The sequence below is a fragment of the Cavia porcellus genome, unplaced genomic scaffold, assembly GCF_034190915.1.
Source record: "Cavia porcellus strain 051 isolate PalLab524CR breed Dunkin Hartley unplaced genomic scaffold, mCavPor4.1 scaffold_6, whole genome shotgun sequence".
Taxonomy (NCBI): domain Eukaryota; kingdom Metazoa; phylum Chordata; class Mammalia; order Rodentia; family Caviidae; genus Cavia; species Cavia porcellus.
The window spans coordinates 82,476,243-82,490,747 of NW_026947489.1; the positions used below are offsets into that span (position 1 = coordinate 82,476,243).

Sequence of the window (14,505 nt, forward strand, 5' to 3'; positions counted from 1 at the left end):
GGCAAACCTAAGCTTAAAACCTGGCTCTGTCAGTTACTTTAATGCCACTTTGAGTGAATTAAGAAGTTTCTCTGAACTTTCTTTTTATTATTTAAAAGTAGAAATGATCATATTTCATAAGGCTTTTGTAAGGATTAAAAGAAGTAATGTATATAAAGCTTTTTGCATGTGCTTGTCACATAGTAAGAGCTCGATACATGGTGCTATTAGCTATAATAAATTGATACTTATACTATTTGAATTTATATTAATTATTGGCATTAGTTACCCAAAACTATGTTTGATAATATCAAGTCATTGTATGGTTTATTTCATCATAATTGTTTTGTATTTTAAGTTACAATCTGAAATAACATTGAATGCCTACTTTGTGCAAAGCACTACCATATGTATAAAACAATATTGTTTAATGATACAAATCTAAAAGTGATGGCTATTCTAATCTATTGCTTTGGGGTTTTTTGTTTGTTTTGTGTTTTGAGACAGAGTCTCACTATGTAATGTAGGCTGGGCTTGAACTTGCTTATGTAGCCCAGATTGGCCTTGAATTCAGAGTGATTCTCCTGCCTCAGCCACCCAATTTACTGCTTTGTTTTTAAAAATAATCTCAGTAACCAAGGGATATTTGATATTCCATCCATTTTTTTTCTCAGATCGTTGGGAACAGAGTATCATCAGTACCTCCCCCTGAATTCATACAAAGATTGGTAAATTTGTGAGCATCCTGTTTTTGAAAGTTCTTTACTATATTCCTAAAAGAGTATGATAAATGAAAGTGATGTTTTTATCCATAAGTCTTTTTGGAAAACTTTGGTATATATATATTCTATTAGCAAGTAGGTATTTGAGTACTGTAACCTTTTTGGTTTTGTATACTCCTGAGAATTAGTGGTCCTCTGCAGTACTAAACTTAATCTAGGCTGGGCATATAGCTTAGTGACATAAGCACCTTCCTGGCAAGCACAAGGTCCTGAGTTTGATTTGCAATACTGAAAAAAATAAAACTCATCTAGTGATTGATGTATAGTTGGTGCTAAGTGTAAAGCTAATAGTGCATTTGAAGCTACTGTTGCTAAAAAGTAGATTAGTGTTCCTATTTTCTTAGTAAGCTTTAGATTTAGTCACTTATGTTTAACATTCATCTGCCTAAATGTTGTTGCTTTCCTCCTTAATCTCATATTTGATTTTCTATCCAAACAGTCCTATTTTCTCTTTTCCCAGAATCCTCCAATGCAGTCCTCCTATCCAGTTGAATTTCTGCCTTCTAATTGGCCTTGCAGTGCTACTGATGAAAATAAAAAGACAGAAGTAAACCTAGAGGCTGTCTTTCAGATAGTAGATGAGTTGCATTCTTCCCCTAAATTGGAAATGGTAAAGGTGGAGCCTGTTGAGAATCAGTGCCCTACATCTCAGTCTAACAGAGGCCAACATATCCTAGCTAATTCAAACAGCAGCAATCCATCTTCCACAAGTCAGGCTAGCCAGCTGGAGCCACTTACTCCTGTAGGCTCAGATATTACGTCTTTTGTGGTTGGATCAGATCAAGCAATTGCCTGCTCTCTACCGCAGTCACCTGAGTACATCTATACCATCCACACAGCCCAGCCTGTGGAAAACAGCACAATGCAGGAATCAGCAGCCATCCAACAAGCTCATAGCAAACTGAAGGAGCAGCTAAGCCATAATGCATCTTCATCTTCAGTAGTATTTATGCAAGAAGGGCTACCATTTTGCACACATCAGGTAAGGATGCAAAGAACAATCCTAATAATGCTCAAAGTGTTTCTTGCCAAAGGTTGAGTGAAGAGTTTGTCTAGTTTTTACTTGGGTGTAATTCCAGTTCACTGTGCTTTCCAAAAGGGTTGTGTCCCAGAGATTTTGTGCAAAAGATTCAAAAGAAGTTGCTGTAATCCCCACACATCCTTTCATTATGTTATGATCTGAAGTGAACCTCTGGAAAGACGAACCTGATAGAGCATTGTGGTGTAAATCAAAATTATTTTCAAGTTAAAAGCATCCCTTGAATTTTGCTTCCTAAATTAATTTGGCTGGTCTAGGTATGTCTGACTATAATTCCACTACCAGAAGGTATGGTTTGTTTGACAGATGATATGAGGACTTTCTTAGGCATTTGTAGATGGAGGTAAGTATATGATTCAAAATCTTTCCTTACATTTTTTACAGCACCATTGCATTCTAATAGTGAGCATACTGTGTTCAAATTTCTGACTTGTACTTGTATTCCTAAGGCAAAATTCTGACTGTAGGTTGAGAAAACTATTTAGAAGACAGAGGCTAATTTCTTTCTATTAATATATGACCAGAAAAGGAATAAACTTTGATTCTAAATAGTAAGAATAATTCATCAAAGTACATCCAAATTAACATGCTTTATATGAATTAGAGCAGAGATTCATTTTGTCTTGTTTTGGTTTTTGAGACAGGGTTTCACTATGTAGTCTCAGCTGGCCTTGAATTCAGTATGTAGCCTGGGCTGGTCTCAAACTCAGGGCAAACTTCCTGCCTCAGCCTCCAGATTGCAGGCGTTTACCGCCAGTACAGTAGGGTTCTTAAAATCTTTTGGCTGGCTTTTGGCGCCTTTTAAATTTTGATTTTAAATCTAAATGTCTTAAGATTTCTGTCAACCTCTCATTTTTGAGCCTATTGAGATTTGGTATATTATTTTAAGATGATAATAGAAATTCAGGGACACAAGATAGGTTCCTTATATTTTAAATATGCCTATAGAAAGAATATAAAATTCCTTTGTTCCTTTATAATCATATCTAAAATATTGAATTTCATATCTTAAAACTGTATCCATGCAATTATTTTTTGTATATATATATATATATATATTTATTTATTTTTGCTTTTTGAGACAGGGTCTTGCTATGTAGATCAGACTTTCCTTGAACTCCCTATGTAACACAAGCCTGCCTCAAACTTGTAGCAGTCCTCCTGTCTCAGCCTCCTGAGTGCTGGGCTTACCTACATGTACCACTATGTCCCTGCAGCTCTTAATATATTTGAACATTATAGCTGTTGGAAGCAATTTAACTTTAAACTTTATTTTATTATATAGTTTTATTTAAAATAAATTTCTAAAGAAAATAAAGTATTTCAAAAGTTGATAAAGGATTTAACATTCCAAAGAAAATTTAGGAACCCAAGAAGAAATCTTAATTTTATAAATAGGACAGATACAGATTGTGTGTGTGTGTGTGTGTGTGTGTGTGTGTGTGTGTGTGTATGTGTATAGGTTGAAGTTTATACAATTTTGGCAGCTTCTTTAAGAGAATACAGAAGTCAGTCCTGTGAGATGATGTCCATGGGCATCACAGACCTACCAAGTAGGAGGGCACATCTAATTGAATCAAAGATAGTTGTCTTAACCAGTCATATTTAAAATCGTATTTTTTAAGTTAAAAAAATTGACAGGCCTCATTTTAAATCCTTTACTCATAAGTAAATGTTTTAGCTCCGTATATATTTTAGTGGTTTAAGTGTGGGGAAATGTACATTTTATTATCAAGTATTTAGATAACTCAACAAAATCAAAGTTAATATCTTAAGAATGAAAAGCTTTACAAGCATGTTTCTATAATACAACTCTTACGATAAGCTATATTAGCTTTTAATAGATTTATGGGAGAAATCTTAGAATAATAAGTGGGTTTAATATTTTAGGTGGATGCCAGTATAAAATGCCAGACCAATCCACCGGAGAGTATCTTGCCTTCTGAACAGATGGGATTCCTCATTTCAGAAATGGGGCCTGCTAGCAAGGCTAGTAAAGACACAGGTTTACTCACTCCAGCCAGATACAGAGAGCGGAGAAGCAACTCACAACAAGGAAAGTCCCCTGGTAAGGATTATACTTTTAAGATGTAGAATTTACAGCTTTGAACCAGACATGGTACCACCTGCCTGCAATCCCAACACTCTGGGAAGCTGAGGCAGGAGGATCGCATGTTTGAGGCCAGCCTGGGCAATTGAGCAACTTCGTCTGTGTCTCAAAATTTTAAAATGGTCTGGGGATGTAGCTCAGTGAAAAGGCTATGGGTTCAACCCCCAGACTTCAAAACAAAATTAGAGTTTTTATCCCTAGGATGCTAGTAATGGAACCAAGTGTAGAATTAATATATGAGTGATTGTTTTTCTGGATCTTCATTATTCATAATTGTATTTACCCATCACTGTGCTATTTTTAAATAACTAGTTTTAATTGTGTACTTTTATTAATTATCCTTATAAAGTATGTAATAGTTATTTTCTTAAGATTGTATATAGCTGGGGATTTAGCTCAGCGGCATAAGCGCCTGCCTTGAAAGCAGGCAGTCGTGAGTTCGATCCCCGGTACTGATAAAAAAGAAAAAAGACAAAAAAAAAAAAAAAAAGATTGCATATAATTTGAGCTTTTAAAAGATTAAATATATTTTGGTACCAGGGATCAAACTCACTTGTGCTTGCCAAGCAGGTGCTTAACACCACTGAGCTAAATCCTCAACAAGATTAAATATATTTTAAAAAGAAAATAAATTAGGTTAACTTGGAGAAGGTAAGATGAAGGGTAATTTAATAACTTTTCATACTCTAAAGAGATTTTGTAATTATAGATGTAATTGTTCTCTTAACACACCGTTGAACTAGGGTATATGTATTTAGATTGTGATGAGAGAAAATTAGATGAACACCAAAGATAGTTTAAAATATAAAGATATTGTAAAGTTTGATTATCAGTGGAGTAATTTTTCTTGTGGTTTGTAGGACCTAACATGAGGGATTATTTTGGGGCACATACAGTTCTACTTTTTCTCTGAGATGAGGTCTCATCATGTTACCCAGGCTGGCTTCAAAACTCCTGCCTCAGACTCTCTAGCCACTGTGATCTAGGTACATGCCACCATATCTGGCTGTATTCTTCGTAAGAAATTTTGATGAAATTATATTTTTATCTAATAAAATGTATTTCTTTGGTACTGGGGATTGAACTCATGACCTCACACTTAGTAGACAAGTGCTTGAGCTGCTGGGCTAAGTCCCTGGCCCATAAAATGTATTTCTTAAATGATTAAAGTCAAATCATATCACAGTTTGCAGTGAGTAATTTTAATATTCTTAACATATGGGCTGGCCATTCAGGTAGAATTAATCAAGTCTGGCATTTAACCTATAATGATTTTGAATGTTAAAAACATCTGAAAGTTTCTTCAAAAAGTAAACTCACTGGGCCCTTGTAATCCTAGCACTCAAGAGGTTGACACAGAATCATCTCTGTGAGTTTGAGGCCAGCTTGGGTTATGTATTGAAATCTAGGCCATCCCAAACATGAAGAGACCCTGTCTCAAAAAAAAAGTAAATTCATAAGTGAAAATGTTGCTTAATTTTGTAGACTCTTACATCTTTTAGAATTGTCTTGATTAGTTATTAAATTACCTTGCATAGTCAGTTTTAGTTGAGTATGTTTTCTAATCATAATTAAAGGTTAAGATTTCTCATCACTTAAAATATGTAAAACAGTAGTATAAACTTGAAGGCAGGGCTGAGTACATAGCTCAGTGGCCTGGCAAGTGCAGAGTCCTGAGTTCAATTCTTGGTACAAAGCAAAAACAAAAACAAACAACAAAAAATAAGACACCAAAGGCAATTTAGAAGGAAATAAGCACACACTACATATCTACTATGTGCCTTGCAACAAACTTATCGAAGATACTGTCATTGTTTTAAAGACCAGGAAACTGTCACTGCTGGTTTATCTGTCCAAAAGGCCTGCAATTTGTTTATTATCTTTTATAGCCTCATCTGAAATAGTCCGTAGGGAATGTGAGTTTTTTGAAGAGATCTACTTATTGTTGCTTACTTTCTGCTAACCTAGATCTAAAGGGTCTGAGGATTACTTTAGGTGCTCAGCAAACCAGTTTATATGCTGCAGCAAACCGGCTTTATTCATTCTCTGACATTTTAACCTTTGAAAATTTCTTGATAGATATCTGGTTTGTTTGCCTTTAGTTATGCCAATTGAGAGTTAACAACAGAGGTGTTGTGGGGGGTTTTGTTCTCATTTTTGTTTTTATTTTTCAGTACTGGGGATTGAACCCAGAACCTAATGGGTATTTTACCTCTGAGCTATAGCCCCAGCACTCAGGAGTTAAGCCTCAGCTTACCTGTTGATAATATCAGGTCTGATAAAGAAATAGGGAAAAAATAAACTCCCGTATATAAATTTCTGTAGCCTTTTGAAGTCAATTTGGCATTATTTATAAATAGGTAGGAATCTCACTGACAGAAATATGTGTATTACCAATGTCACTCATAGATGTTCACCACACTGTTATTTGTAATAACCAAAACATGGAAAAAGTATTAAATGCTTATTAGGAATTGGATGAATTATGATAAATTCATGTAATAAAATATTAGGTACCTATTTAAGAAAATAAAGTAGCTGGATGTGTTGTGACTTGAAAATAGTGAAACTCAAGTATTCATAATGTGTTAAATAAATGAGCGAGTCACAGCACAACATGCCTAGTGCAGCCCCTGTCAAGGAAGGAAGGAAGAAGGTCGGAAGAAGGCTGAGAGGGAGGGTGGGATGCTGTATAATTGTAGAAAAAAGCTGGAAGTTTACATGTAGCTTTGCTTATCTCTGAGAAGACAGAATTGAAAGCTATTTTTGCCTCCCCAGTTTGTATATATATATATATATATATATATATATATGCAGAATAGTAAGATTATAGGAAATTACCATCTTTTGTATTTTCAATATCTTAATAATTGAACAAAATAAAACCCCACTAAAATGTTTAAATACTTTAAAACATTTCTATATCATGAATATAAAAGCCTTAAAATAACAGGAATGAGGAATTTACAGAGTGCTGTTTGTTTTTTGAGCCAGTCTCTCTATGTAGTTCAGGCTGTCTTTGAATTTACTACGCAGCCCAGGTTGGCTGAGCTCCCCCTCCTCCTTTAGTCTCCTTCATTCAGCCTCCCAGAATTATAGGCATTCTATACACAGATATAGAATATTGTCCCAGCTATTAAACTGAATGTTGAAGTTTAGGTATGTTTGACTCCAACTAATTTTATTCTGCACTAAAATACCTTTCCAAGATTTCCGAGACTTTCTAGGGCTCATAGTGGCTTTTATTTTTGAGTTTTCTCTGCTGCCTAATTCCAGACTTGTTCCTATCTCCTAGAGTTGTTCTCTGTTCTATGTCTGCCTGGCCAATTTTTTTTTTTTCATGCTTCAAGCTCCTTTGACTTTTTTTTTTTTCCTTTCAGTATTAAAAGTTGCACCTAGGGCCTTGAGCATGCTAGAGCTACACCTCCCTACCTAATTCACCTCCTTTTTTTTTTTTTTTTTTAAATGAAAGAAGTCAGGTTGACTAGGTAATTTGTAAAAAGGAGATTGTGAATTACGGTCACTGCCCTGCTTAATGCAGGCTTTTTGAGCACATGTTGATTAAATACCTTGTGGATTAAAAATACCAATGGGTAAAGAATATTAGGCTTAATCATACTTTTGTATTTTCTGTAGAGATATTACAAGAAAATGAATGTAGCCAAATATTAATCTCATTGTGGAAGCTACACACTCTTTTATGTTCTAATGGGATATGTAATTTTACAGTTAAGGGAAACTGAATGTTTAAGAGTAAAATTCAATATATTCCTAAAGAAAAGACTTCCTATTTTGTAGCTATTGTATTATAGATGAGCTTTCAGTAAGATACTATTTCCCAAGCTCTAGAGAGTGCTCTGAAATGGAAATTAATATTCCCAAACAAGTGTGTAAATACAATACTCTTGTCCCTTAAGGGCTTTCATTCTGAAGCTGAATTGAGGGCAGCTGACTTAAGGTCTTGTCTAATAGCAAATGGCTATTCAGAAGCTAAGAACAAAAAATTTCTAACATAAGGTCAGCTTTTTTTTCTTTTTTTTGTTTTTTGCTTTGCTTTGCTGTACTGGAGATTTGAGTTCATGGCCTTGTGCATACTCTTTAGCACAAGCTTAACCCATGGCTCTTTTTACTTCTCTTATTTTGAGATAAGATATTTATCTTTTCTGATAAATATGCAAGGTTTTCTTTATTTATTTTCTTTCTCTCTCTCTCTCTCTCTCTCTCTCTCTCTCTCTCTCTCTCTCTCTCTCGTGGTACCAACGTCAAACTCAGGACCTTGTGCTTGTTAGGCAGGTGCTTATGCCACTGAGCTATATCCCCTACCCTCCAAGGTTCTCTTTTGAGTAAAGTTATATACTAGATGCACAAGTAGAAGTTACATGCCCTAGATGCACAGGGCTAGTCTATATCTTGTATTTTTATTGGTTTCTGACCTCTGTAGCTTTTTGATTGGTAGTTTCGTTATGAAAAAAGCTCACTTTAAAAAAAACTATTATGTTTAGATGCTTGTTATTAGAAGTTGTATGTCAAATGCCATTTTATATTAAAGTCCAGTTATTAAAAAGATTTTTTTTGTTGCTGCTGCTGTTCAATCTGCCTCCTCATATAAATATGTAGGTATATGTAGTTGCATTAATACTTTTTACCTCTGTCATTACCAAGATTTCCCATTCTGCTTTCAAAGTAAAGTTCCAGCTAGATCTATTCATATCAAAAATCTTATTTTAGTATAACTTGTCCTTGTCCTGATATGGGGTTGAAGTGTTTAGAAAATGATCCTAATTAGGTGTTGCCCATATCTTTTGGTGAGCTTTCAAAAATCATGATGTTTAGGTTGTACTCCATACCAGTTAAATCAAAATGTCTTCTGGGGTAGCATAAGGAATATGGCTGCAGTCATATCAAGCATGTAGTGACATCACAACATACTGGCAGCTGAGGTGAGGAGTTTTTAAAAACTCTAAGAGAGCAATTTCTCCAAAAGCTGATTGGTTATACTCAAAAACAAATGGCCTGTCATAGCTAGAGCAATAAATAAAATGGGTGAAAATTACCACAGAAACTTTGTATAAAGAGACATCACAGGGTTAATTTTTTTTATTTTAAAGAGATTAAGACAAAAGAGGACAGAACAAAGCAGATCAGAACAGAACAATGTAAGCAACACAGCACTTCCAACAAGACAATTGGATATTAACAGTAGCTACCATGTCTCTTTCTTTGAAATAGTTGAGCATACCTTCACATACAATAGTATCAAACAACAAAATATAGAACCACACAAAAGAATGAAAGTATTACAGGGCATTCAGAACCAAATAACAGAAAATGAACAATGGCTACTATGTCATCTCATTTTCTATAGAAAATTTGTCTATACTATCACACAAATTAAAATCCAATAAGACAACAGGATAGAACCAATGGAAACAGAAGAACAAAAGCATATAGGACTTCAAAGCAAGATGATATTAAATCAGCAATGGCTGCCATAATGTCTTGTTTTCTTCACAAAGGCTATTCATACCATCACATGTAATAAAATCAAACAATAAAACCATTCCAACTATTGAATGAAAACATTATAAGGCTTCAAAGCAATGTAATGGGGAATCATGATTACCATAAAATCTTATGTATTCTTACCATTTCCTACACTAGGGAAACTATATAGTATTTATACATGTGAGTTTGATTTATTTCATTTACGAGTATGGTCTTAAGTTGCATCCATTTATTTATAAATATCTCAATGTGATCATTCTTTATAGCTGAGTAGTACGACATTGTATAAAAATACCATAAATTTGTATACATTCCTCAGTTGATGGACACTTAGGTTGTTTCCAAGATCTGGCTATTACAAATTGTGCTGCTGTAAACATGGGTGCACATATATCACTGCACCACTGGATTATTAATCAGATGAAGTGTCTCGAGCAAATGACTGAACTTTGCTCAGGAACTATATATTTAAGCTTCAAAAGGCAGAATTTGCAGGATGCCTGTTTCAATGATGTGCTGTCCTAGCTTGCCTCAAATTAGATCCAAACTTTTATTTAATGAGTAACTTAGACTCAATTTGGTCTCATATTCATATGGGTGGCTGAGATCAGCACCTTATTCCTATTTGTGTGTGACAGAATAAAGGTTTACTGTATAAATTGATAAATAAATAAACCATGCATCAAAAGACAGTATATTTCAGTTGCCTGATCTGTTTACTTCCCTTACTATAAAGGGCTCACAACAGGAGTGCCAGGCATCAGTGTTTGTTTGTTTGTTTTTTTTTTTAAAGATTTCCCAAGTGGACTGGGGATTTAGCATAAGCACGTGCCTGGCAAGTGCAGTGTCATCAGTTTGATTCCCAGTACCAAAAGACAAAAAAAAAAAAAATTAGTAAAAGATCCCTAAGTGATTCTAGTGTACAGTGTAGCTTTACTTATTAGCCACATGATAGCTTAAAGATTCTACCTCCCAATAGTATATTTTACCTACATGAAAAAATGTTATATAAATATGACAATTATCATTGTTACCACTATTTTTATTTAAACTGTGGAAAAATTCTTAGCTCTTTTGTGTTACAGAACCTAGTATCTGAGCTCACATCTTTTACTTATTTCTATTCTTAATGAACCACTCTGTGTCTTAATCTTAAATATATGCCTTCTTTCTTATAGCTCACTTGGTGTTTTCACAAGAATATGGCTGTGTTAGTCAAAAGATGGGCATTTTATGAATGCGATCACCTTTGAGAAAGTAGTGATTACTTTAACATTATTTTTCTGCAGACATTACCTTTTCCTGTTGCGACAACCTACCACCTTGGTCTTGTACCACAAGTTTCATTTACAGAGTAAATGAACTTTCATGTATATTTCACCTTGATTTATTTCACACAGTCACTTTCTCATATATAGTAAAAGACAACTGAAGTGAAAATAGGTTTGGTCACACTACTGAACAAGAGTGAAATTTTTACAATTTTGGTTTTTCTAAGTATCCAATTGGGCTTCATTCAGTGTGGTTTTAGAATCACAGGAATGCCCTAAACTTGAACATCTGGGAAACAAGTAGTTTTAGAACAGCGAAGGCAGCTTGTTCTTGTCTAAAGACTTGTCTTTAGAACTCACTACACTGAGAGGCTGAGAGTAAGCAAACAATCCTTTCTTTCTAGATCTTCATCTGCTGGTGGACGTGGCCTGCAAGCAGGAACACTTTCCAAAGGAGGAAGAATTCAAAGAGTGAGGAATGGATGACAGAAGTGACATTGTGCATTAGCTGTAGCTGGAGGCAGACCAGCCTTGCACATGACACACTGTTGGGATTTTTTCAGTTCTGTTAAGGAAAAGAAGTATTTTTTGTTTTGTTAATTGAGAATTTTGTTAATTGAAAATTGGGAGTTTGGTATTTATTACAGCTGTTCAGTTCAGATTATTTACCTTGACAAACTACTAAACATCTAGCAGCTATGTTTTGTTTGCTGCCCAGATCCCTTTCAGATGTTAAGTCCAAGCCTTCTGTTACAGTAAGGAAGTATCTACAGACTGCCACATCTATGGTACTGAAGCATGTGTGGAGCACAGTGCTGAGTTGTCTTGCAGTTCTCAAACTGACATCAACAGCACTCCAGCGGGGAGTTTAGTCTCTGTTTCAAGCATGGTGTGATCCTTGTAGAGAAGATTGTGTAAGAAACAAAGACATAGGAGGTCACCGAGATCACAGGTCTAAATGGGTCAGGAATTCCAGGGAAGAAACTCTGGGGAAGAGTTAATTTTCTAAGTGATTAACCAGGAAATTGTCTTATTTCCTAACCCAGCAATCTGTTTTAAGAGCAAGGCACCGGACTTGGACCATCCATCACACTTAACAGCCCCTGATTCTTTTATATTAATGAGAGCATTTTTCTATTTTCATACCTTTCTTTAATTTTAATGATACATTATCATAAATGCTAAGAAGGTTTTGTTAATATCACTTACTTAAGTGTCTTGTAAAAAAATATTTAACTTGTTTAATTATATTTACAAATGGTGTAGATTTAAAGGTTTTAAAGCTTTATATTTTTATTAATATTACAGATATGTAATGTTCTCGTTTTGGAGGAGAAATGTACAATGCACAAACAAAAACTTTAAGAATTTAATGCAGTGTTTCTTATTTTAGATTTTTACATTTGACAAGTAAAAATCCTCATCTATAAAAAGTTGTGCAACTTTTGGGGGAAAACATAACTGTCATGTAGCAGAAGCTATGCTCTGATGTTTTTTTAATAGTTTATATCTGGCTTAAATTTCCAAAACAATTTTGGATAGTGGGATAAACTATTTTTTTCTTATCCCTCTATAGGATTCTTAATTCAAGTAGTAGGATGGTGGGATTGTTTTTAAGGAGAGGAGGGCATCTTAGAAATCCAGTTTTGTGGTTAACCCCTTGCTTGCCCATTCAATGACAACAAGAGCTCTTCTTAAAGTCTTTTAAACTGACTAGTACTAACTGTATACTGCTTCATTTTTTCTAATATGCACTGCAGAAACAATAAGAAAACCTGAGACTATGAAACTAATAAAAAAGGCACTTAGTGATATGACATAATTACTATACTAGCCACTGTGGATGTTATAGCTCATGTTTTATTTTATTGCACTGTGCCTCCCCAGTGAAGTCAAGCCCAGGAAGTATTACAGAGACCTAGATTTTTCTTTTTCCAGAGGGGTGAGCTCTGTATTAGTCTGCAGTGACTTGGTTTACATATGAAAATAGATTCTGAAAAGTGATCTGTCTGATTTCAAGTGATTAAAACTAATTCATGTCCATGTGATGGGTATTTATGTATCTTTCTTAGCAAGGCTTTAAAATGAACAAATTATCAAGACATCTATATCTTTTGGCCAGGTTGTATATTTTGGCAGAGTTGGTAAAAAGAAGACACAGTTTCCTAATGAAGGAACTTTTTCTTTTCTCTGTCATATTGAAGAGCTGGTAAACAGTGTAGGTGATATTCATTCTCTTCAATATGCTTTTCTCAGCCCTATATTGTTGAAAGAGATAATATCTTTTGAGGAACATGTGTCAAGCAGGAACCTTGGCATAGGTTTGGTTTCAGTGGTTTTAAGGCTTAATTAATGAAATGCCTTGATGGGCTTTCCAAAGTTTTATGTATATGAATACAACAAACCAAGGAGCTGGATCTCCTGCTATATTCACATTCACATCTGTCAACAAAAGCTATCATCAGTGACTTGGGCAAAATGGTAAGAGGTAAAAATCTTCATGTGAATTAGCCAGTAGGATCTGACACATACTAACAAGGTTCCTGATTAGCACCTCAGTATTTCAGCACCTTAAGCACCAATAAATTTCAATCAGTCAACAATAAAGTGAGTGTTTCAACTAGACTTCTCTTGCTTGTTTTTATTATTTTATTCTCCAGTAGAAAATTCAGTCATTATGACTGTTAATAATACTAGTAAAGTTCAAAAGGGAATGTACTATATTTTGGGGGGGGGGGGAATGGTGTTTGAGACAGGATCTTGCTATGTAGTTCAGAATGTCCTAGAATTTATAGTCTTTTTGCTTTAGCCTCATAATGCTGGGATTATAGGCATGCATTGCCACATCCAGTTTAGCACTCTGCTTTTCAAATTATCTTTTTAAAAACTGTCCTGACATTTTTTCATTTGCACTAGACTAGAGATTGAAATTTTAAAATGTCATTAAGAGTAAAGACAATTCACAGACATGTATATGAATACAACAAAGAACAATTTTGTGGAAAAGGCTGAATATTCTTCAGTAAAGTCCATTTGTAAGTTATTTTTTGTTAAGTTTGAACATGAAAGATATTTTTGCATGTATAGTTTCATTATTTATGAAACTATAAATTATGTCATAGTTCATTATTTATGCTGTAATCATATAGCATACATAAAATAAAAATATAAGCTAGATGTGATGGTCTCTTCTGGGAGGCTGAGGCAGGAAGATTGCCATGAGTTCAAGGCTAACCTGGGCTACATAGTAAGTTTACCAACCTGAGCTACATGGTGAGACTCTATCTCAAAAAAAAAAAAAAAAAAAGAGTATGGGGGAAATAGCCTTGTGCAAAATCCAGTAATACCACAAAATAACAGATTTTTAAAATTTCTCTCCAGCAAATTAGAGTGCTTTCTGTCTTTTAGGAAAGCAACTGCAAAAGATCTGTGTTACATAGTTTTTAAAGTTAAAACAAGAAAAAGTGTTAAATAAGAATGTACTTTAGAATTTGTCGCTGTTGTAGGTTAGTTATTAGATCTAAAATTCTGAAACATAAACTTTCTATAGGATAGAATGTTGAAGGTAAATAAGCCACTTTTACTTTCTGCTTTGAGAGACATTGTAATGTAAACTTTACAAAAACCTACAATACAATTTATTGTTCACAGTTTTTCAGATTATCATACAAAGATTCATTTGCACATGAGGTAAAAACAACATAAAATTTAGTATAAGCTTTTTTTTTTGATACTGTGGACTGAATATGGGGGCCCAGGTGTGCCAGTTAAGTACTGTACTGTTGAACCATACCCTCAATCTTTTCTAACCATTTTTAA

General features: G+C 34.4%; 1 protein-coding gene across 1 annotated transcript in view; it reads left to right on the forward strand.

The window, feature by feature from the left end:
• Window positions 1-13,311, forward strand: part of Hsf5 (heat shock transcription factor 5) — a 33,137-nt gene extending 19,826 nt beyond the window's left edge. Inside the window, exons 4-6 of the mRNA XM_003466808.3 lie at window positions 1,222-1,743; window positions 3,691-3,868; window positions 11,091-13,311. Of these exons, the coding sequence (XP_003466856.2) occupies window positions 1,222-1,743; window positions 3,691-3,868; window positions 11,091-11,161 (771 nt within the window). The 3' untranslated portion in view covers window positions 11,162-13,311. The remainder of the gene's footprint in view (window positions 1-1,221; window positions 1,744-3,690; window positions 3,869-11,090) is intronic.
• Window positions 13,312-14,505: the final 1,194 nt, after the last annotated feature.